The 24,798-nt window shown below is 46.5% G+C and overlaps 1 protein-coding gene across 2 annotated transcripts in view; it reads left to right on the forward strand.

The window, feature by feature from the left end:
• The window catches only part of dnai3 (dynein axonemal intermediate chain 3), a 142,261-nt gene that overhangs the window by 69,351 nt on the left and 48,112 nt on the right, over positions 1–24,798 (forward strand). For both annotated transcript variants that reach the window (XM_063065070.1, XM_063065069.1), the window contains exons 8-13: positions 165–355; positions 4,504–4,628; positions 11,463–11,552; positions 13,028–13,117; positions 17,990–18,112; positions 23,631–23,704. In XM_063065070.1, the coding sequence (XP_062921140.1) occupies positions 165–355; positions 4,504–4,628; positions 11,463–11,552; positions 13,028–13,117; positions 17,990–18,112; positions 23,631–23,704 (693 nt within the window). The remainder of the gene's footprint in view (positions 1–164; positions 356–4,503; positions 4,629–11,462; positions 11,553–13,027; positions 13,118–17,989; positions 18,113–23,630; positions 23,705–24,798) is intronic.

The raw sequence follows: 24,798 nt of genomic DNA on the forward strand, positions 1-24,798 counted from the left end.
TCAGGTTTGAGTTGGGTCTATTATAGAGTCCTGAGATCCCGAGACAGGTTATTGATGTGAGCTGTGCTGTGTGTTGGTGTCAGGTTTGAGTTGGGTGTATTACTGAGGGTCCTGCAATTCCAGTATAGGTTATTAATGAATGTTTTGCTGTGTGTTGGTAACAGGTTTGAGTTGGCACTCCAGCAAAATGAGATCATGGACGTGTTCTACGATGACTGGAATGGGCTCTCGGAGGAGGACAGCACCTTTGGAGGGAAGGCCGACGGCCACTTGAAGGAGTACCAGTCGTTCACAGACCTGCAGAAGAGCCAGGGCAGAAGAATCAGCAACATCGAATGGCACCCCGCGATCCTCGGTGAGGTCAGCCCCACGGGATGTAGCGTACACAAGGGAGTGACTGGTTTATTCCTGTCACATGTACGGAGATAGTGAAAACCTGTCTCACACACTGTTCATACAGTTCAGATCATCACACAGTGCATTGAGGTAGAACAGGGTAAAACAGTAACAGTGCAGGATAAAGTGTAACAGCTACAGGGAAAGTGCAGCTCAGGTAAACAATAAAACACAAGATCTTAACAAGGTAGATAAGACCATAAAACATTGGAGGAGAATTAGGCCATTCAGCCCATCAGCTCTGCTCTACCATTTCATCATGGCTGATTTATTATCCCTCTTAACCCCATTCTCCTGCCTTCTCCCAGTAATCTGACTAATCAAGAACCTACCAGCCTCCATTTTAAACATACCCAACGGCTGAGTCTCCTGAGCAGTCCATGGCAGTGAATTCCACAGGTTCACCACTCTCTTGCCAAAGAGATTCCTCCTGATCTCTGTCCTAAAGAGACCCACTCCCCAGCACCCTCTCTGCCTTGGTGATTCAACTGCTCATCCACATACTTGTTCAATGTTGTGAGGGTCTCTGCCCCTACCACTCCTTCAGGCAGCGAGTTCCAGGTTCCAGGCTCCCTTTGTGTGGAAAACTTTTCCCCAGATCCCTTCTAAACCCTCACCCCATCCCCCAAACCAGTGGTCCCCAACCTCCGGGCCGTGGACCAATACCGATCCACGAAGCATGCGGGGTGCAGCAGTAGCCTGGACGCACCCAGCACATCTTTATGAAAAAAGCGAAAATAAACAAGCTAATTAATTAGGTGCCGCCCAGCATGTAAATGTCGGCCCAGATCAGAGGCGATGTAATCGGGCAAGACGAGGGCAGGTGGTGTCTGCCTACTGATCAACACTGCGTGGTGCTCGGACACAGTGGCACTGACAAGCTCAGACCTGGGACACCTGTCAGTGAAGTGTCGTCCCTACTATCTGCCACGGGAATTCACCTCGGTCATACTGACAGCGGTCTACATCCCCCCCCAGGTGAACGTGGAGTGTGCTCTGAACATACTGTATGCCAACATCAGTGAACTTGAGACCAGATATCCAGATGCTTTGCTCATTATAGCCGGGGACTTTAACCAGGCCAACCTCAGAAAGGCACTGCCAAAGTTATACCAACGTGTCTCGTGCCCCACTAGAGGCCCGAATATACTTGACCACTGCTACACAGCAGTCAAGGATGCCTACCGTTCCGTCCCACGACCTCACTTCGGAAAATCGGACCATCAGGCCGTACTCCTCCTCCCGGCTTACAAACAGAAACTGAAGCGGGAGGTCACGGTGTCAAAAGTGGTGTCACGTTGGACGGAGGAAACGGATGAGGTCCTCCGTGACTGCTTTGAATCGGTGGACTGGTTAGTATTCAAGGACTGGGCAGCTAACCTCTGAGTATGCCTCAGCTGTCACGGACTTCATTTGGAAATGCACAGAGGACTGTGTGTCTCGCAAGACGATCCGGGTATTCCCTAACCGGAAACCTTGGATGAATTATGAGGTCAAGTCCCTTTTAAAGGCTAGAGCTGCGGCTTTTAGGTCCGGGGATACCAGTCGCTACACGGAATCCAGGCGTGAACTCCGGAAAGCCATTAAGGGCGACAAGAGGCAATATCGAGCCAAGTTGGAAGCCCAGGCTAACCAAAGGGATGCCAGTAGACTACGGCAGGGTCTAAATGAGATCACTGGGCACAAAGAAAAGGCTGGGAATATCAGTAACTGTGGCACTTCTCTTCCTGACGAACTTAACGTATTCCCGCTCCCTCCGGATGAACCGGACCTGGTGGCATTGAGATTCATCGTCACCGAGGAGGACATTAGAAGGGCCTTCCTGAACATAAACCCAAGGAAGGCGACGGGCCCAGATGGCGTCCCAGGACGGGTTCTCCGGGCTTGTGCAAGTGAGCTAGCTGGAGTGTTTGCTGACATCTCCAACTGCTCCTTGCTTCAGCCTAAGATCCCCTCGTGTTTTAAGAAGGCAACGATAATCCCAGTGCCGAAGAAGAGCAAGGTGGCATGCCTGAATGACTATCGACCTGTGGCTCTGACATCAATTGCTATGAAGTGCTTCGAGAGATTGGTTATGGCACACATCAACCACAGCCTACCAGTCAACCTCGATGCTTTGCAATTCGCCTACCGGAGCAACAGGTCAACGGCAGATGCCATCTCTCTGGCCCTACATTCCTCCTTAGAACACCTGGAGAGTAAAGACGCATACGTAAGGCTCCTTTTCATTGACTACAATAATTGACTACTGCCTTCAATACAATCATTCCAAATAAACTGATTCCTAAGCTCCAGAACCTGGGCCTTAACACTCAAATCTGCAGCTGGATTTTCAACTTCCTCACAGACAGGACCCAGGCTGTAAAAATAGGGGACAAGCTCTCCTCTACAATCACTCTGAGCACTGGTGCCCCACAAGGCTGTGTACTCAGCCCCCTGCTGTACTCACTGTACATTCATGATTGTGTAGCCAAGTTTCCATCGAACTCTATATATAAGTTTGCTGATGACACAATTGTAGGCCGTATCTCGGGTAATGATAAGTTTGTGTACAGAGAAGAAATTAAGAACCTGGTGGCATGGTGCGAAGACAATAACCTATCCCTCAACGTCAGCAAGACGAAGGAATTGGTTGTTGACTTCAGAAGGAGTAGCGGACCGCACAACCCCATTTGCATCGGTGGTGCGCAAGTGGAACAGGTCAAAAGCTAAGTTCCTTGGGGTCAATATCACAAATGACCTGACTTGGTCCCACCAAGCAGAGTCCACTGCCAAGAAGGCCCACCAGTGCCTTTACTTCCCGAGAAAGCTAAAGAAATTTGGTCTGTCCCCTAAAACCCTCACTAATTTTTATAAATGCACCGTAGAAAGCATTCTTCTAAGATGCATCACAACCTGGTACAGAAGTTGTCCTGTCCAAGACCGGAAGAAGCTGCAGAAGATCGTGAACACGGCCCAGCACATCACACAAGCCAATCTTCCGTCCTTGGACTCACTTTACACCGCACGCTGTCGGAGCAGTGCTGCCAGGATAATCAAGGACACAACCCACCCAGCCAACACATTTTTCGTCCCTCTTCCCCCTGGGAGAAGGCTCAGGAGCTTGAAGACTCGTACGGCCAGATTTGGGAACAGCTTCTTTCCGACTGTGATAAGACTGCTGAACGGATCCTGACCCAGATCTGGGCCGTACCCTCCAAATATCCGGACCTGCCTCTTGGTTTTTTTTTTGCGCTACCTTACTTTCCCTTTTCTATTTATGATTAATAATTTAAATTTCTAATATTTACTATCGATTTTGTACTCCAGGGAGCGCGAAGCGCAGAATCAAATATCGCTGTGATGCCTGTATGTTCTAGTATCAATTGTTTGGCGACAATAAAGTATAAAGTATAAGCATCTTGATCTCTCCAAATCAGCTTGGCACTGAGAGCAATCCAACCTCACACCGGGGTTAGTTGGATGGAAATTGAAACGCCTCCTCTCTGAATCGCTTACTCCAATTCCATTTACAACATGGCTCATCCCTTGAATTCACTTCGTATTCACTTGCCTCTTCATGGTTTACAGTTCTAGGTTACCACAACTTAATTAAGAGAAGGTGTTATTAATAATGTTTTCAGTCGAATTTATTGCCTTTTGAACCACCAGTAAGCTGTTGCTCATCTTTAGTAGTGCCATATTGACCTCTCTCGTGCCATTGCAATGAGCCAGGTCCGGGACAGGACTGAACGTTTCTCCTACCTTATTCATTTATTTAATTATAGACACAACAGAGAACAGGCCCTTTTGGCTCTTCAAGCCACGCTGGCCAGCAGTCCCCCAATTTAACCCTGGCCTAATCTCAGGACAATTTACAATGACCAATTAACCTACCAACCGGTACGTCTTTGTGCTGTGGGAGGAGACCGCAGCACCCGGTGGGAACCCGTGTGGTCGCACGAGCTGGAATGTCTGTACAAAACCAAGCCAGGTCCAGGGATTAAATTAAGACAGACCAAGGGTTTCTCATTTTGAAACAGTGAAATCATTTTTATGGAGATATTTTCAATGTTTTTGTCGGTGACTTTTCAGCTAAATTTGGAAAACCCCACCTTTGTTTTCCAGGGTTGGTGGCTGTGTCCGTGGTGGATATCATAACATTGGAGGACAGAATAAAGTCGATCAACAGAACAGTCCGTAGTCACTCGTACATCCTCTTCTGGAACTTCAGCGACCCAATTCACCCACAGGTACCCGAAGGTCTTCAGTACAACACCCGTCAAACACCAGTCCAGAGCCAATGGTCATAAAGCACTGCAGCACAGGAGCAGCCCTTCGGCCCATCTAGTCCTTGCCAAACTATTATTCTGTCTAGTCCCATCGACCTGAACCTGGACCATAGCCCTCCATACCTCTCCCATCCATGTAACTGTCCAAATTTCTCTTAAACAAAATCAAACCCATATCCACCACTTCCACTGGCACACACTCACCAGCCTGAGTGAAGAAGTTTAAGTCCAGTCAAGTTTATTGTCATTTAACTATGTACATATATACAACATATATAACCATATAATGTACATAGAAATGAGACATTTCTACAAACCAGGTTGCACAGAACACACAACATGATAATTTATGAAGGTAAGGATAAAATCTACAGATTAATTGCACATAAATAACAAACTAAAGTGTATTAAAATTAAATATTGTAAGGTGTGGAACAGATTAACCAGTGACACTTCGAATATGATGCGGCAGGGAGTTCAGAATCCTAACGGCCTGGGGGACAAAACTGTTTCCCATCCCGACTGTTCTTGTCTTTATGCTTCATAGTCTCCCGCCTGATGGTAGAAAGTCAAAGAGGATGCTGGATGGATGGGTGGGATCCTTAATACTATTAAGGGCTCTGCGTATGTAGCACTCCTGATAAATGTCCCCGGTGGATGGTAGGGAGACTCCTGTGATCCTCTCAGCTGTTCTCACAGTCTTCCGTAGGGACTTCCGGTCCGATGGCCGACTGCTCCCAGACCAGATGGGGATGTAACTTGTCAGGGTGCTCTCAGTGGTGCTGCTGTAAAATGCAGGATGGGCTGGGGGGACCATGCCTGCCTCAGTCTTTGGCAGTGGAGGCATTGCTGTGATTGTTCAGGGAGGTGATGCTAAGAGACCAGGTGAGGTCGTCCATGATTTGAACTCCCAGGAACTTAGTGCATTTAACTCAGGAGCCATGTATTCGCAGAGGGGGTTGGTTTGTCTGCATCTTGCTGACGTCCACAATGATTTCCTTTGTTTTCTCCATGTTCAGGCTTAGGTTGCTCTTCTCACACCCATCCGCCAGCCACTCCACTTCCTCTCTACACTCTGTCGTGTCGTCGTTCCTGATAAGACCAGCTGCTGTTGGGTCATCCACTAAGGAGATGACAGGGTTTGAGCTGAGTCCTGAACACAGTCACATGTCAGCAGTGTGAACTACAACGGACTGAGCACACAGCACAGTGCTCAGCGTAATGGGACTAGAGACATTGCTGCCCACACTGACTGACTGTGGCCCGTATCCAATTGCACCGAGGACAGTTTCCCCACCAGTTTCTGAGATGTGGTGAACACCAAACTGAAGCCTATAATCAGCAGTCTGGGACATGAGACCTCACTTTCAAGGTTGGACAGGAGAGAGTGGAGGGCAGAGGCTGTTGTATCATCAGTGGATTGACTTGAGTGATAAGTGAACTGGAAAGGGTCCAATCCCAGGAGAAAGGCTTTAATGTGCTCCATGGTCAGTCGCTGAAAGCATTTCATAATGGTTGACGCTAATGCCACCAGCAATACTCAATCAAGCAGGTTACTGTTGCCTTCTTTGGCAGTGGAATAATTGTTGCCACCATGAAGACTGAGTGGACAATAGATTGTTCCAGAGAGATTTTGAATGAATCGGTCAGCACCATCGTCGGCTGGGCTGAGCGGTCTTTCAGAACCTGACCAGCTTTCTGAAGTGTCTGCTCCCCTGGGCGGAGGGGTGCCTTCCTCACCAGCTCTTTGTTCTGTGCATCAAACCGGGTATCGAAGACACTCAGCCTCTCAGGGAGTGAAGCATCCTGGTCACTGATACACAGGGTAGACTAGCAGTCTGTAATCCTCTGAATTTCCTGCCACCATGTGCCCGTGTCCCCTTCAGGTTTCCTGTAAATATTTCACCTTTCACCCTTAACCCATGACCTCTAGTTCTAGTCTCACCCAACCTCAGTGGAAAAAGCCTGCTTGCATTTACCCTGTCTATACCCCTCATAATTTTGTAAACCTCTATTAAATTTCCCCTTGTTCTCCTACGCTTCAGGGAAAAAGAAGTCCTAACCTACTCAACCTTTCCCTATAACTCAGGTCCTCAAGTCCTGGCAATGTCCTTGTCAATTTTCTCTGTCCTCTTTCAATCTTGTTTACATCTTTCCTGCAGGTGAGTGACCAGAATCATTATCTCTGTTTCTCCACTTAACCTGCTGGTCTTGTTTCAGATTCCCACCAGCAATTTTTTTAAACACAAGAGATTCTGCATAGAAACATAGAAAATAGGTGCAGGAGTAGGCCATTCAGCCCTTCAAGCCTGCACCGCCATTTATTATGATCATGGCTGATCATCCAACTCAGAACCCTGTACCAGCCTTCCCTCCATACCCCCGATCCCTTTAGCCACGAGGGCCATATCTAACTCCCTCTTAAATATAGCCAGTGAACTGGCCTCAACTGTTTCCTGTGAAAGAGAATTCCACAGATTCACCACTCTCTGTGTGAAGAAGTTTTTCCTAATCTCGGTCCTAAAAGGCTTCCCCTTTATCCTCAAACTGTGACCCCTCGTTCTGGACTTCCCCAACATCGGGAACAATTTTCCTGCATCTAGCCTGTCCAATCCCTTTAAGATTTTATACGTTTCAATCAGATCCCCCCTCAATCTTCTAAATTCCAACGAGTACAAGCCTAGTTCATCCAGACTTTCTTCATATGAAAGTCCTGCCATCCCAGGAATCAATCTGGTGAACCTTCTTTGTACTCCCTCTATGGCAAGGATGTCTTTCCTCAGATTAGGGGACCAAAACTGCACACAATACTCCAGGTGTGGTCTCACCAAGGCCTTGTACAACTGCAGTAGTACCTCCCTGCTCCTGTACTCGAAACCTCTCGCTATAAATGCCAGCATACCATTCGCCTTTTTCACTGCCTGCTGTACCTGCATGCCCACTTTCAATGACTGGTGTATAATGACACCCAGGTCTCATTGCATCTCCCCTTTTCCTAATTGGCCACCATTCAGATAATAATCTGTTTTCCTATTTTTGCCACCAAAGTGGATAACTTCACATTTATCCACATTAAATTGCATCTGCCATGAGTTTGCCCACTCACCCAACCTATCCAAGTCACCCTGCATCCTCTTAGCATCCTCCTCACAGCTAACACTGCCGCCCAGCTTCGTGTCATCCGCAAACTTGGAGATGCTGCATTTAATTCCCTCATCCAAGTCATTAATATATATTGTAAACAACTGGGGTCCCAGCACTGAGCCTTGCGGTACCCCACTAGTCACTGCCTGCCATTCTGAAAAGGTCCCGTTTATTCCCACTCTTTGCTTCCTGTCTGCCAACCAATTCTCTATCCACATCAATACTTTACCCCCAATACCGTGTGCTTTAAGTTTGCACACTAATCTCCTGTGTGGGACCTTGTCAAAAGCCTTTTGAAAATCCAAATATACCACATCCACTGGTTCTCCTCTATCCACTCTACTAGTTACATCCTCAAAAAATTCTATGAGATTCGTCAGACATGATTTTCCTTTCACAAATCCATGCTGACTTTGTCCGATGATTTCACTGCTTTCCAAATGTGCTGTTATCACATCTTTGATAACTGACTCCAGCAGTTTCCCCACCACCGACGTTAGGCTAACCGGTCTATAATTCCCCGGTTTCTCTCCCTCCTTTTTTAAAAAGTGGGGTTACATTAGCCACCCTCCAATCCTCAGGAACTAGTCCAGAATCTAACGAGTTTTGAAAAATTATCACTAATGCATCCACTATTTCTTGGGCTACTTCCTTAAGCACTCTGGGATGCAGACCATCTGGCCCTGGGGATTTATCTGCCTTTAATCCCTTCAATTTACCTAACACCACTTCCCTACTAACATGTATTTCGCTCAGTTCCTCCATCTCACTGGACCCTCTGTCCCCTACTATTTCTGGAAGATTATTTATGTCCTCCTTAGTGAAGACAGAACAAAAGTAGTTATTCAGTTGGTCTGCCATGTCCTTGATCCCCATAATCAATTCACCTGTTTCTGTTTGTAGGGGACCTACATTTGTCTTTACCAGTCTTTTCCTTTTTACATATCTATAAAAGCTTTTACAGTCAGTTTTTATGTTCCCTGCCAGTTTTCTCTCATAATCTTTTTCCCCTTCCTAATTAAGCCCTTTGTCCTCCTCTGCTGAACTCTGAATTTCTCCCAGTCCTCAGGTGAGCCACTTTTTCTGGCTAATTTGTATGCTACTTCTTTGGAATTGATGCTGGAAATCCAGAGCAGCATCCACAAGATGCCAGAGGAACTGAGCAGGTCGGGCAGCGTCTAGGGAGGGAAGTAAGCAGCCAACGTTTCGGGTTGAGACCCTTCATCGGGACTTTTTTTTTACGTTTTAGGTTTGTTGATCTTTCCCAGTTAAACCACCAGACGGGGACACAAGTGACCTGATTCAAGGTTTCAACCCAAAGTGTCAATTATTTCTTTCTCTGCCCCCCTCCCCCAAGGTTGCTGCTCAGCCTGTTAATTCCTCCCGCAGATTATATGTTGCGCCACTAGATGGGGTTCAAAGCATTTGCAAAGCAGAATACATAGACCATGAGTGCAGTACATAGAACAATATGACACAGTACAGGCCGCTCTGTACACAGTGTTGTGCAGCATGATCAATCTAACCCTTCCCTCCCAATGTATTTCAATATATTCTTACAGGGGAAGTCCAGGGCCAAGCCCAGTGGCTCAGTTTCATGTGCAAACCAGCAGTGACAGTGACGACTTCACTTCCAGCATTTCCTTGTTGACCCTCACCACTCATTACCGATGCATCCTTGCTGGATACATCTCAGCTTGGTACGGCAGCTGCTCTGGCCGTGGCCCCAGAGAATTGTGAACACATTACGGAAACTAGCCTCCTCTCCACGGACTCTGTTTACACTTCTCATTGCCTGAGGAAAGCAGCCAGCTTTATGAAATACCCAACTCAACCCGGACATTCTCTCTTCTCCCCATCGGGCAGAAGATACAAAAACCTAAAAGCACGTACCACCAGACTCCAGCACAGCTTCTACCCCACCGTTATAAGATTATTGAGCAGTCCCCTCCTACAATAAAAGGACACTTAACTTTACAGTCCGTCTTGCCGTGACTTATTGCCTGCCTGCACTGCACTTTCTCCGTAACTGTGACACTTTATTCTGTGTTTGTTATTTTCGTACATTGTTCTACCTCAATGCACTGTGTAATGAAAATATCTGTATGGATGGCATGTAAAACAAAATTTTTTACTGTATCTCAGGACATGTGACGATAATAAACCAACTTACCAACTTTACCCTGCCACTGAAATCAGGTTTCATAGCCCCTCATTCTCCATTGCTCAGTGCAGCTCCCGTCTGCCGCGCCTCGAGGGAGGGACGTGATGACATCAGAACTGTGTCTGCTGGCTCCAGCGCCGCCTGCTGTTTAGAACACAGCATGGGGCCTGTATCTGAAAGACATTCAACTCCCTTGACCTAGTTCATCCTAACTCGAAGGCTCTCACTGAAAGATCACTGGTAAATAATTAACCCAAGTAAGTGATTCTGGAGTGTAAAAGGGGCAATTAACCTACTGTCCAAACACGGGTACGCAAAGAACAGAACTAATATGCATCCCATTGTCAAATCCAGACAACGCCTGGGATTATAAACTTACTCAATGAGAGACCAATGGAGGACCATGGTCCAGGTGCAGGTCGATGGGGACGAGGCTGAGGAGCAGGCCGACATGAAGTAGATGGGCCGTAGGGCCTGTTTCTGTGCTGTAGTGCTCTGAGACTCTGAGAATAAGGGGAAAACTAGCCCTGACCTCCATCACAACCCTGACCCTATTACAACCGCAATTCAATCCCTTACCCGAACCGCAAACCCACCCCCTATCACAACCCCAACCGCAATCGCAACCCTGGCCCCATCACAAGCCTGACCCTAGAGAGAGGCTTTCCATTGGTCGAGATCTACCAAGGATGTTACATTCTAGCTGCCTCCTGTCAATACACAAGTCAGTGTAGAAGCCAGGGCCGTTCAATATGGAGAGCGAGCTGTTGCACATACAGCAGGCTCCCCTTCTCCAAGCACCTGATGAATCCAAAGGAACGGCAGAGACTGATACAATTTGGAATCATGGTATTGCAGGAGTTGCCAGTCAGCGTTAAACTCAATGTAGGACTGCCTTAGGGACCCCAGCTCCAGATTTTCCCTCGCAGTTTACTCTCGAAGCCTTCCCCATAGCCGCAAAGCAGTGGAGGTTTGGGATCAGAGTTTTCCTTCTCCAAAATGAGCTGCCAACTACGGCTGACAAGCTCCATCGGCCTGACACAACTAGTTTTAAAGCACCAGTAACCCAACTTTGCCCCTTCTCCTGTCAGAAGAAATGGTTCCACCAGTCTTAGTATCTAAGCCACACGTGAAGTTCAGGAGGTGGACTTGGTTGTCAGAGTCTATTTGATGTGCACACCATTGGGAGCACTTAAAAGGCAGTGGGAGCTTGTCCCTATTGCCTCTCCCGGCTATAACAACCTTAAAGAACGTCCGGAGACCCAACCCACATTCCAATCCCTCAATCCGATCCCAAACCCTTATTCCTTCCCAACAGCATCGTTCATCCCAGTCTGAAGCCCCAACTCAGGACCCACCCCCCATCGCAGATCATGACTGCAGTTCAACCCCAGCGCTAGCCCCTACCCCACTCTGAATGTGTGCAGGCAGTGTGACTGGATGGACCCCTACCCTCTCTCTAACGCTCACCTCCCACTGTTTTCCAGATCATGCTGGAGGCTCCAGATGAAATTTACTGTTTCCAGTTTTGTCCCACAGACACCAACATTGTGGCGGGCGGCTGCACGAATGGCCAGGTATGGACTGACCCGTGAGTGAGTTACAGGAGCTCATCGGTAGTTAGCGGCAGCACGGTAGCGTAACGCTTCACAGTGCCAGTGATCAGGGTTCAATTCCCACCGCTGTCTGTAAGGAGTTCGCACGTTCTCTCTGTGACCATATAGCTTTCCTCCGAGTGCTCTTTCCTCCCACATTCCAAAACTTATGGGTTAGTAGGTTAACTGATCACATGCGAGTTATTGGGGGGCGTGAGCTCGCTGGGCCGGGTACTGTGCCATATCTCTAAATAAAAACAAGTTAGAAACATAGAAAACCTGCAGCACAATACAGGCCATTCAGCCCACAATGCTGTGCTGAACATGTACATACTTTAAAAATTACCTCGGGTTGTCTATAGCCCTCTACTTTTCTAAGCTCCATGTACCTGTCCAGGAGTCTCTTAAAAGACCCTATCGTTTCCGCCTCCACCGCCGCCGGCAGCTAATTCCACGCACTCACCACTCTCTGCGTAAAAAAGCTTACCCCTGACATCTCCTATGTACCTACTTCCAAGCACTTAAAACTGTGCCCTCTTGTGCTAGCCATTTCAGCCCTGGGAAAAAGCCTCTGACTATCCACATGATCAATGCTGCTCATCATCTTATACACCTCTATCAGGTCACCTCTCATCCTCCGTCACTCTAAGGAGAAAAGGCCGAGTTCATTCAACCTATTCTCATAAGGCATGCTCCCCAATCCAGGCAACATCCTTGTAAATCTCCTCTGCACCCTTTCTATAGTTTCCACATCCTTCCTGTAGTGAGGTGACCAGAACTGAGCACAGTACTCCAAGTGGGGTCTGACCAGGGTCCTATATAGCTGCAATATTACCTTTCAGCTCTTGAACTCAGTCTCATGATTGATGAAGGCCAATGCACCGTATGCCTTCTTAACCACAGAGTCAACCTGTGTAGCAGCTTTGAGTGTCCTATGGACTCAGACCCCAAGATCCCTCTGATCCTCCACACTGCCAAGAGTCTTACCATTAATGCTATATTCTGCCATCATATTTGACCTACCAAAATGAACCACCTCACAGTTATCTGGGTTGAACTCCATCTGCCACTTCTCAGCCCATTTTTGCATCCTATCACTGTCCCGCTGTAACCTTTGACAGCCCTCCACACTATCCACAACACCCCCAACCTTCGTATCATCAGCAAACTCACTCTAGGTGCTTTGTTTTCCTGCCACGTTGCAAGGACGTACGGGTTAGGTTAGGAAGTCGTGGGCGTGCTGGTTGGCATCAGAAGCATGGCAACGCTTGCGAGCTGCCCAGCACAATCCCTTGACCACTACCCTACTGTGCGGCTGTAATGCTTGTGGTGGGGTGTCGCATTTGGTTTTGTGATACTCCTGTGAACTGCCCTGGGTCGTCGTACACAAGTGGAGAGGGTGTATATAAAAGAAGGTTGTCACAGTTAATGATGTTTGCTCTCTAACCCCTGAGCAGGTTGTGCTGTGGGACATCAGTGAGTTTGCAGAGAGATTGCAGGGCTACCTTCCAAACGCAAAGCCCGAAACCCACAAATCAAACCTGCTGGTGAGTACAGGAAGACACAAAATGAAATTTTGTGAGAGGGAGGGAATTGGAATTAGATTATCATTGTAACATGTACTGAGATACAATGAAAAGCTTGTCTTGTCATACTGTTCATACAGATCAAATCATTATACAGTGCAGGTAAACGAAGAAGTGCAGGATCACAACGAGGGTTTAATAAAGTTGTTCTTAAATTAAAATATAATTTAAAACAACTGAAATGTTTGTTGATGGCTTCAGTAAACACTATTGAGGGCCCAGAGGAGGTTCACAAAAATCTATCGTATATTGAAAGACCTCGACAGAATGGACGTGGAGAGGATCTTTCCTATAGTGGGGGAAGATAGGACCACAGGGCACAGTTTATATTAGAGGGATGTCCATTTAGAACAGAGATAAGGAGGGATTTCTTTAGCCAGGAGTAGTGAATCTGTGGAATTCCTCACCGCAGACAGCTGTGGAGGCCAAGTCATTAAGTATACACAGATCTCTCAGTGGGTGAGCATCTGGGGGACAGTGACCACCGCTCCCTGGCCTTTAGCATTATCATGGAAAAGGACAGAATCAGAGAGGACAAGAAAATTTTTAATTGGAGAAGGGCAAATTATGAGGCTATAAGGCTAGAACTTGCGGGTGTAAATTGGGATGATGTTTTTGCAGGGAAATGTACTATGGACATGTGGTCGATGTTTAGAGATCTCTTGCAGGATGTTAGGGATAAATTTGTCCCGGTGAGGAAGATAAAGAATGGTAGGGTGAAGGAACCATGGGTGACAAGTGAGGTGGAAAATCTAGTCAGGTGGAAGAAGGCAGCATACATGAGGTTTAGGAAGCAAGGATCAGATGGGTCTATTGAGGAATATAGGGAAGCAAGAAAGGAGCTTAAGAAGGGGCTGAGAAGAGCAAGAAGGGGACATGAGAAGGCCTTGGTGAGGAAAACCAAGGTAAAGGAAAACCCCACGGCATTCTTCAATTATGTGAAGAAAAAAAGGATGACAGGAGTGAAGGTAGGACCGATTAGAGATAAAGGTGGGAAGATGTGCCTGGAGGCTGTGGAAGTGAGCGAGGTCCTCAATGAATACTTCTCTTTGGTATTCACCAATGAGAGGGAACTTGATGATGGTGAGGACAATATGAGTGAGGTTGATGTTCTGGAGCATGTTGATATTAAGGGAGAGGAGGTGTTGGAGTTGTTAAAATACATTAGGACGGATAAGTCCCCGGGGCCTGACGGAATATTCCCCAGGCTGCTCCACGAGGCGAGGGAAGAGATTGCTGAGCCTCTGGCTAGGATCTTTATGTCCTCGTTGTCCACGGGAATGGTACCGGAGGATTGGAGGGAGGCGAATGTTGTCCCCTTGTTCAAAAAAGGTAGTAGGGATAGTCCGGGTAATTATAGACCAGTAAGCCTTACGTCTGTGGTGGGAAAGCTGTTGGAAAAGATTCTTAGAGATACGATCTATGGGCATTTAGAGAATCATGGTCTGATCAGGGACAGTCAGCATGGCTTTGTGAAGGGCAGATCATGTCTAACAAGCCTGATAGAGTTCTTTGTGGAGGTGACCAAGCATAGAGATGAGGGTAGTGCAGTGGATGTGATCTATATGGATTTTATTAAGGCATTTGACAAGGTTCCACACGGTAGGCTTATTCAGAAAGTCAGAAGGCATGGGATCCAGGGAAGTTTGGCCAGGTGGATTTAGAATTGGCTTGCCTGCAGAAGGCAGAGGGTCGTGGTGGAGGGAGTACATTCAGATTGGAGGATTGTGACTCGTGGTGTCCCACAAGGATCTGTTCTGGGACCTCTACTTTTCGTGATTTTTATTAATGACCTGGATGTGGGGGTAGAAGGGTGGGTTAGCAAGTTTGCAGATGACACAAAGGTTGGTGGTGGTGTAGATAGCGTAGAGGATTGTCAAAGATTGCAGAGAGACATTGATAGGATGCAGAAGTGGGCTGAGAAGTGGCAGATGGAGTTCAACCCGGAGAAGTGTGAGGTGGTACACGTTGGAAGGACAAACTCCAAGGCAGAGTACAAAGTAAATGTCAGGGTGCTTGGTAGTGTGGAGGAGCAGAGGGATCTCGGGGTACATGTCCACAGATCCCTGAAAGTTGCCTCACAGGTGGATAGGGTAGTTCAGAAAGCTTATGGGGTGTTAGCTTTCATAAGTCGAGGGATAGAGTTTAAGAGTCGCGATGTAATGATGCAGCTCCATAAAACTCTGATTAGGCCACACTTGGAGTACTGTGTCCAGTTCTGGTTGCCTCATTATAGGAAGGATGTGGAAGCATTGGAAAGGGTACAGAGGAGATTTACCGGGATGCTGCCTAGTTTAGAGAGTATGCATTATGATCAGGGATTAGGGGAGCTAGGGCTTTACTCTTTGGAGAGAAGGAGGATGAGAGGAGACATGATAGAGGTGTACAAGATAATAAGAGGAACAGACAGAGTGGATAGCCAGCGCCTCTTCCCCAGGGCACCACTGCTCAATACAAGAGGACATGGCTTTAAGGTAAGGGGTGGAAAGTTCAAGGGGGATATTAGAGGAAGGTTTTTTACTCAGAGAGTGGTTGGTGCGTGGAATGCACTGCCTGAGACAGTGGTGGAGGCAGATACACTAGTGAAATTTAAGAGACTACTAGACAGGTATGGTATATAGAGGAATTTAAGGTGGGGGGGGTTATATGGGAGGCAGGGTTTGAGGGTCGGCACAACATTGTGGGCCGAAGGGCCTGTACTATGCTGTACTATTCTGTGTTCTATGTTCTATAATTAAAACGGAGGTTGGTAAGTTCCTGTGATGTACTGGGCCTTTTCCACTACTTTCTGTAGATTTTTCCATTCCTGGGCATGGGTGTTTCCATACCAGGTCGTGATGTAACCTGTCAGGACTCTCATCCTGTCTCTACCAAGCTCTTCTCCATCCAGTTAACCAGACTAGATTCTCCCTTCGCTTTCCCAGAGTATGTTGGCCCAAATTCCAAATGTGCTTCAGGGACTTTCTCGTAAACCTTGGGCTGTTTCTCTTCAAGAAATGAGCTGGGCAGATGTTAGTAAAGGCAGACAATAGTGAAGTCCCCAGCAGATCCCACTGATTCCCCAAAAGCCATGGACAGTAAATGGAATGAGGATTCTGGGCTGGAATCACTGCACAGCCAAAGCAGCAGCCAAACTTCAGAAATACTTCAGGAGTTGACGTGTCTACCAGTGTTGGTTAGAACATAGAACAGTACAGGCCCTTTGACCCACAATGTGGTGCCAACCTTATAACCTACTCTACGATCAATCTAACCCTTTCTTCAGATTCAGATTCAGAACTATTTATCTCACATACATCATAACATAGAGAGAAATGTGTCATTTGCATCACACCCTGACCAGTGGGATAACTTCACTCAATTTCATCTGCCCCAGCACTGAGCAGATCCCACAACCCATGGACTTCCTTGTACAATGCTGTAAGGTTCTATATTCTAACCCCCTTAAGTCCGGATGATCATCTTCAACCCTAAGGATTGAGCAAAGCAGTCGAGCACCTCCCCTCCATCTGAAAAAAAGCAGGATTTCCCAGTGGACAACCATTTCAATTCTAATTCCCATTCCCATTATGACATGTCGACCCATGATCTCCTCTCTGCCATGATGAGGTTGGGAGAGCAATCCCTAATATTTCATCTAGTAGCCTGCAACCTGATGGATCTCTGTTTATTTTCTGATCCTTACAGTTCTTCCAGGAGTCAGGAAAGACGATCTGTCTTAATTCCAATATTTCAGTTTATCTTAGAGTACAAACAAATGCTAAGCAAACTAAATAAAGAGCTGAGAAACAATGCTAAGGGGTTGGAAAAGCAGCACTTATATTCTGTCTGGGTAGCCTCCAACCCGATGGCGTGAGCTTTAATTTCTGAAACATCTGGTAATTGTTTCCCCACCCCCTTTTCCCTCACGTCCTTACCTGCCCATCACCTCCCTCCGGCGCTCTTTGCCCTTCCCTTCCTTCCAGGACCTCTATCCTCTCCTATAACATTCCCCCTTCTCCAGCCCTTTATCTCTTTCACCAAACAACTTCCCAGATCTTTACTTCACCTCTCTCTCTCTCCCAGTTTCACCTATCACCTACTACCTTGTACTTCTTCCTCCCCCCCCCACTTTCTCACTCCACTTCTCATCTCTTTTTTCCCGTCTTAATGAAGGTTCTTAGCCCAAAATGTTGACTGTTTCCTCTTTTCCATGGTTGTTGCCTGGCCCGCTGCATTTTACGTGTGTTGCTTTGGATTTCTAGCATCTGCTTCTTTTATTTCTGATTATTAAGGTGATAAACTGTTAGTTTAGCTACTATACAACTTTCTGCCAGTGAGTGGGGATGAACCACCACTGACTGTGAAAAATTTGTTAAAAGTACAAATGTTATAAAAGATATTATTTAAAAAAAACAGTGGCTTCCAACAAACCTGATGGCATGTACACTGAATTCTTTAACTTCCTTTAATTTTTTTCCCTTCCCCATCACCCCTTACCTCTTCTCCTCACCAGCCTATCACCTCCTCCTGGTGCCCCTCCACCTTCCTTTTCTCCCATGGTCCACTCTCCTCTCCTATCAGATTCCTTTCCCTCCAGCGGTTTACCTTTTCCACCCATCACCTCCCAGCCTCTTACTTCATCTCCCCTCCCCCACCCACCTTCTTATTTTAGCATCTCCGCCCTTCCTTTGCAATCCTGATGAAGGATCTCAGCCCAAAACGTCAGCTGCCTATTCCTCTCCACGGATCCTGCCTGCCCTGCTGAGTTCCTTCAGTGATTTCTGTGTTTGTTTGGAATGCTGCTTACGAGATATGTTAAGGTAAAGTTGTTCCTGATGTTTCAATTCCCAGCCTGAGTTGGATCCGGCATCTCCTTGTGAAGTCCCTATTGCTCGTCACTGTGCAGTGTCATCCATAGACAATGGCCACAAGTCCCTCATCACTGACCTGTGCTGGCTGCCCGATCACTTTCAGGTAAGAAAAATTCTCGTCCAAATGTTTAGTGAGATGAGAACTGGAGGTCATGGGTTAAAGATGAAAGGTGAAATGTTTAAGTGGAACCTGAGGGGTACTTCTTCAATCACAGAATGGTCAGAGTGTGGAACGAGCTGTCAGAAGATGTGGTGGTGCTGGGCTTGATCTCAACATTTAAGAGAAGTTCGGATACATGGATCAGAGGGATATGGAGGGATATGGTCTGGGTGCAGGTCAACGGTACTAGACATACTAACAGTTCCGCATGGACTAAGTCGGCCAAAGGGCTTGCTTCTGTTCTGTGGTGTTCTATTGGTTGTGGTCATCAACTGGGAAGGTCACCATTTATCACCCCTGGCCTCCTGGTCTCTGAGAAGTTCAATAGGTACATATAATGTCAGAGAAATGTACACAATATACATCCGGAAATTCTTTTTCTTCAGTTGGGGGAGAGCCGCCTTCTCGATCCACTGCAGTCCTTGGGGTGAAGGAGCTCCCTTACCGCTGTCAGGGAGGGAGTTCCAGCATTTAGATATAAACTTCCATGTTACATGGGATTACAATTCAGTGGGGAACCCGCAGGAACCTCTGCCCTCCTTGATGCTCAAGGTCATGGTTCTGAGAAGGAATCAGGAGGTACAGGGGCCTGAAGACTCACACCTCAAAGTTCGACAACAGCTTCGTCCCCACTGTCATCAGGTTCTTGAACCAATCTGAAAATCCTTCATTCTGACTCGTTGTTATTTCCCTCGACTTACACTAATGCATTATGCCTCATTCCGATAGGACTGTCATGTTGATTTTAGTTGATGTAATTCATGTTTGTCTAGTCAACAATGTATTGTGCTGCTGTTGTTGCAAAAAGGTTATTTTCAAGAACATGAACATTGGTTTCTCCAACTTCCAGTAAGTTTTCCCTCTCCTCCTCCCCCCTTCTTCAATTCCACACTCTGGCCTCTTATCTCTTCTCCTCCCATGCCTATCACCTTAAAGTTCAAAGTAAAATTTATTGTCAGAGTACTTACAACCCAGACATTCTTTCTCCTGCAAGTTTATAGAATAGTAACTGTAAGCAGGATCAGAGAAAGAGCAAGAGCATAGAAAACAAACTGTGTAAATGCAAATATAAATAAATAGGATTAAATAACAAGAGCATGAAATAACAAGATAAAGAGTCCTTAAAGTGAGATCATTGATTGTGGGAACATCTCAATGGATGAGTGTAATTATCCCCTGTTGTTCAAGAGTCTGATGGTTGAGGGGTAGTAACTGTTCTTGAACCTGGTGGTGTGAGTCCTGGGGCTCCCGTACCTTCTAACTGAAAGCAGCAGCGAGAAAGAAGCATGGCCTGAATAGTAAGGATTTTTGATGATGGATGCTGCTTTTCTACAGCCGTGTTTCATATAGATGTGCGGAGTGGTTTGGCTGGCTTTACTTGTTATGTACTGGGCCAAATCCACTACCTCCCTTGGGAGTTCCTCCTCCTTCACTTTCTCCTATACATCCTTCTCCTGTCAGATTTCTTCTTCTAAAACCCTTTACCTTTTTCACCTATCACCTCCCAGCTTCTTACTTCACCCCCCCCCCCAACTCCCCCACCCATCTGGCTTCACCTTCTAGCTCTTCCTCCTTCTTTTCCCTCCCACTGACTTATTCTGATATCTTCTGCATTCCTTTCCAATCCTGATGAAGGATCTCGGCATAAAAAGTCAACTGTTCATTCATTTCCATAGATACTGCCTGACTTGCTGAGTTCATCCAACATTTTGTGTGTGTTACCTTTCAAGAAATCTTGGTCTGTACCCCCATACCAATAAACTTAACACATAGAACATTACAGCACAGTTCAGTACAGGCTCTTCAGTCCACAATGTTGTACGAAACTTCTAACCTACCCTACGGTTAATCAAATCCTTTACTCCCACATAACCTCCATTTTTCTATCATCTATGTGCCTACCAAAGAACCCCTTAAACTTTTATTTTTATTTTATTCAAAGATGCAGCACAGACCAGAACCTTCCGGCCCAACAAGCTGGGCCACCAGCAGCCCACCTATTTAACCCTAGCTCAATCATGGGGCCATTTACTGGCCTAGCCGGTCCATCTTTGGACTGTGGGAGGAAACCGAAGCACTGAGAGAAAACCCGCATATTCCTCGAGGAGTGTGTACAAACTCCTCACAGAGGACACCAGGATTGAACTCTGAACTCTGATGCCCTAAGCTGTAATGTGCTAAGCACTACGCTAATGTGGCGCCCAAATATCCCTGATGTATCAACCTCCACCACCCACCCAGGCATCTACCACTTTCTGTGTCAAAATAAAAACTTACCTCTGATATCGCCCCCTATACCTTTCTCCAATCTCCTTAGATTTATGCCCTGCTCTCCTTGTCACTGTGAAGGTGGGGTGAGCCATTTTCAGTCTCGTAAAATGTCTCTGGTTGCCCACTTGATCTATAAACACCTCATGATGTAGCAGGAGAGACTGGGTCTGTTGGGCTTGTGTTCACTGGAGTTTCAAAGAAAGAGGGGGAGGGGGATCTCAAAGCAGCGTTTTTAAGGACTGGACAGACCAGATATGGGAAAGCTGTTCCTGCGCTGAGGAGTTTTGACCTACCATTCAATGGTTCAGGTAACCGGATGCAGAACCAAAATCAGGAGAAATGATTGAATCTCAATCAGGTTTATTAACCCTGTCATAGATGTTGTGAAATTATCTCCAGTCTGTTTCGACATGTCAGTTCATGGCCTCCTCTTCTGCTACAATGAGGCCACTCTCAGGTTGGAGGAGCAACACTTTATATTCCGTCTGGTTAGCCTCCAACCTGATAGCACGAACTTCGATTTCTCTCCGTCATTTCTTTCCCCTCCCTCTTCTCTTTTCTTCAATTTCCCTCCCTGGTCTCTTACCTCTTCTCTTCACCTATCACCTCTCCCCGGTGCTCTTCCTCTTCCCCTTTTCTCACCTGGTTCACTCTCCTCTCCTATCAGATTCCTCCTTCTCCAGCCCTTTATCTTTTCCACCTATCACCTCCCAGCTTCTTCCTTCAACTTCTCTCCCACCCACCCGGCTTGACCTTCCACCTTCGAGCTTGTCCTCTCCCCCCCACCAACCTTATTCTGGCATTCTCCCCTTTTCTTCCCAGACTTGATGAAGGGTCTCAGCCTGAAACGTTGACAGTTTATTCATTTCCACAGATGCTGCCTAACCTGCTGAGGTCCTCCAGCATTTTGCGCGTGTTGTTGTGAAATTTGTTCTTTTGTGGCAACAGTACTCCGCAAAGACAGAGAGAAATAACAAGGTTTATACACAGAATGCTCAGAAATCTTGTGGCAGGAGGGAAGGAATTCTTCTTGAATCATTGAATGTGGGTCTTCAGACTTATGTACCTCTTCCCTGATGGTGATAATGAAAAGCAGGCATGTCCCAGATGGTAAGGGCCCTCTTCTTGAGACATCACCTCTTGAAAATATCTCAGAGGGTGGTGACTGTATGGAATTCTCTCCCACAGAAAGCAGTGGAGACCAAGTCATTATATGCAATGGATGCAACACACATCAAAGTTGCTGGGGAACACAGCAGGCCAGGCAGCATCTCTAGGAAGAGGTACAGTCGACGTTTCAGGCCGAGACCCTTCATCAGGACTCTTCTTAGAGATGTTGCCTGGCCTGCTGCGTTCACCAGCAACTTTGATGTGTGTTGCTTGAATTTCCAGCATCTGCAAAATTCCTCTTGTTTGCATATATAATGGATTCTGGTTAACTGGGACACATCGGGGCCAGTACATTTAGGGCCAATTAAGTGGCTGCCTCAATTAGCCCAAGTTTAATGGAAATAGTTAAAAAGACTGTTACTGTTCAACTGAGTAACATATTATTTATATATATATATATGTGTGTGTGTGTATGAAATATAGAACAAATTAGAATACTAACAATATGACTACAGTACTATAAAACCGTGCATGAGTTCCTTATAGTTATTAACAGGGGAATTCATACCGAGTTCTTTTGGTTGACTGTAAATAAACAAAATCAGTGCAGACACTTAGTGCAGATAACAGAATGCCTTTGTTGCTTTCCTGCATGAAGTGGTGTTGCAATCCAACAATAAGTTTCCTGGCACATTATCAAAAATCACTGCTTTTAGAACCGGCATCCATCGGCCCAAATGAATAACACAAGCACACGTAATTGATGCTATTTAAAAACTGTTCCCTCTGTGCACAGCGTAGTGTCCAACTGCAACACAAGCGCAAGTGACAGACACTAGTTAGAAATTGTTCGGCAACAGGCTCCTGCCCCAATTAAGTGGCAAAATGTCCCAAATAAATGAGGGGACTCCAAGCTATTTTCCTCGATTAGTTTTTGTTCTTTAAGAGTTGTCCCAAATAAAAGGCTATGCCAATTAACCGGAATCATGGGTATATTCAGGAATGAACAGGATACATTATTTGATGCCAAAGGGATGAAGCGATATGGGGAGAAAGTGGTGTTACTTACCCCGTAACTGGGTTGCCAAACCAGCAGAAATGGATCACTCAGTTGGAGTCTGGATTACTGGAACTAAGAAAGTTTTATTAAAGAAACAAGCAACACAGTACTCTAATCAAAAGGATAATGAATACAACAGTTCAGCAATGATAAACACACATGTACACAGAAACTAGGATAATAGGATCAATCAAGCTCTATCGTCGTCTAGGGGTAAATGACCAGTTTCAAAGTGATGCAAAGTTCAGTTCAATTGAGTTCAGTTCAGTTCACAGTAATCACTGCCGTGGGGGAGAGAGAGAGAAAGCAAATGAATATTCAAAAACGGCTTCCACACAGACCTTCGATATTCCTCGCAGTTAGCTTTTGGGCGAGCCCTTTGTAATGTCTTCTGAGGTCACCGACTGTGACCCCTCCGTTCCTCTACAGCGAACCTGGCACCCAGGCAAGGGCGGACACACACCAGGTTCCCGCCGATCGTTCCTTTCCACCCTGTGCGTCTACGGCTTGGTCTCGCGACCAGCCCTCCAAAAACTCCCACCGACTTGTGGGAGACGCACTGCTTCCAGGGTCTCGTTACCTCGGGGTGTCGTGTGTGTCTTGCCTTAGCGAACCTGTCCCTTTTTATCCCCCTGCTGGGGTATCGCCTGTCCATCACTTCAAACAGTTCAGGGTTCAAAGAGGAGCCAGTCTTGACAATTCCCAGACTGCTGTCTCCTTCCGTTAAGCTCTCTCGTCTCTTCATCAACATTTCCAAATGCTGCTCCATTGTCTTTACTTATCTCTCTCTCCTGAAGACAGGTGGCAGATCAATTGTTGATCCCATTGGTGATAGCACAGGACAGTCAATATCTTAGTCTATGTGTACTTTCGTCACAGTGGGAACAGGCGAGTTGGATGATCAGACACGATTCTCTTGAATTTGAAATGGAAGGACCAAATGCCTTCATTCTGCTCCCATTTTCTATATTTCTATGTTTTATCTGGCATTACTTAAATTAAATTTATGTTTATTTCCAGCTAACAAAGCATGGGGTCCCATATGAGAACACAGATGGGCTGTGTGTCCAACTTATCACCTGCTCTCCAGACTGGTAGGTATATACTGTGTGTTCTTATTTATCACACACAGATATCCATCAACCATTCATCTTGAGTAGTATAGAGATCCTCTCTGGATCGCGGTCAACCATGGAAGATGCGTCCTACCTGACTATGTTGTCGGTGGAGCACTGTTGGTCAATACACAGGCTAGTGCAGTACAATATGGAGGGCAAGCTGTTGCCCATGTGACAGGCTGCCCCCTCTCCACGCAGCTGATCGATCCAAAGGAATGGCAGAGACTGATACAGTTTGGCACCGGTGGTGTTACAGGAGATGCCAGTCAATATTGAACTCAACGTAAGACTGCCTTAGGGACTCCAGCTCTGGAGCTTTCCCCCCCGCACTGGTATAGCTACAAGGCAGCGGAGGTTTGAGATCTGAGTTTTCTTTCTCCTTGATGAGTTGCAACCACGGCTGACGAGCCCCATCTGCCCAGAGCGACTGGTTTTAGGGCACCAGTAACCCACCTTTGCCCCTTCTCCTGCCAGTAGAAACGGTTCCACTGGGCTTAGTGGCAAAGCACATGTGAAGTCCAGGACCCCAAACAAGAGAAAATCTACATTTGCTGGAAATCCGAAGCAACACACACAAAGTGCTGGAGGAACTCATTGGGCCAGACAGCATCTATCAGAAAGAGTAAACAGTTGATGGTTGGGCTGAGAAAGGACTGGAGAGGAAGAGAAGTCAGAATAAGAAGGTGGGGGGAGGGGAGGAAGAAGTACAAGGTGGTAGGTGATAGGTGAAACCGGGAGAGGGGAATGAGTGAAGTACAGAGCTGGGAAGTTGATTGGTAAAAAAGATACAGGGCTGGAGAAGGGGAAATCTTATAGGAGAGGACAGAAGATCATGGAAGAACAGGAAGTGGGCCATTTCTTTAGCCAGAGAGTGGTGAATCTGTGGAATTCAGCTGTGGAGGCCAAGCCTTTATATATATTTAAGGCAGAGGTTGATAGATTCTTGATTGGTCAGGACATGAAGGGATACCATAAGACCATAATATATAGGAGCAGAATTAGGCCAGCTGGCCCATTGACTCTGCTCCGTCATTTCATCATGGCTGATCCAATTTTCCTCTCTGCTTTAA

The sequence above is a fragment of the Mobula hypostoma genome, chromosome 12, assembly GCF_963921235.1.
Source record: "Mobula hypostoma chromosome 12, sMobHyp1.1, whole genome shotgun sequence".
NCBI lineage: Eukaryota > Metazoa > Chordata > Chondrichthyes > Myliobatiformes > Myliobatidae > Mobula > Mobula hypostoma.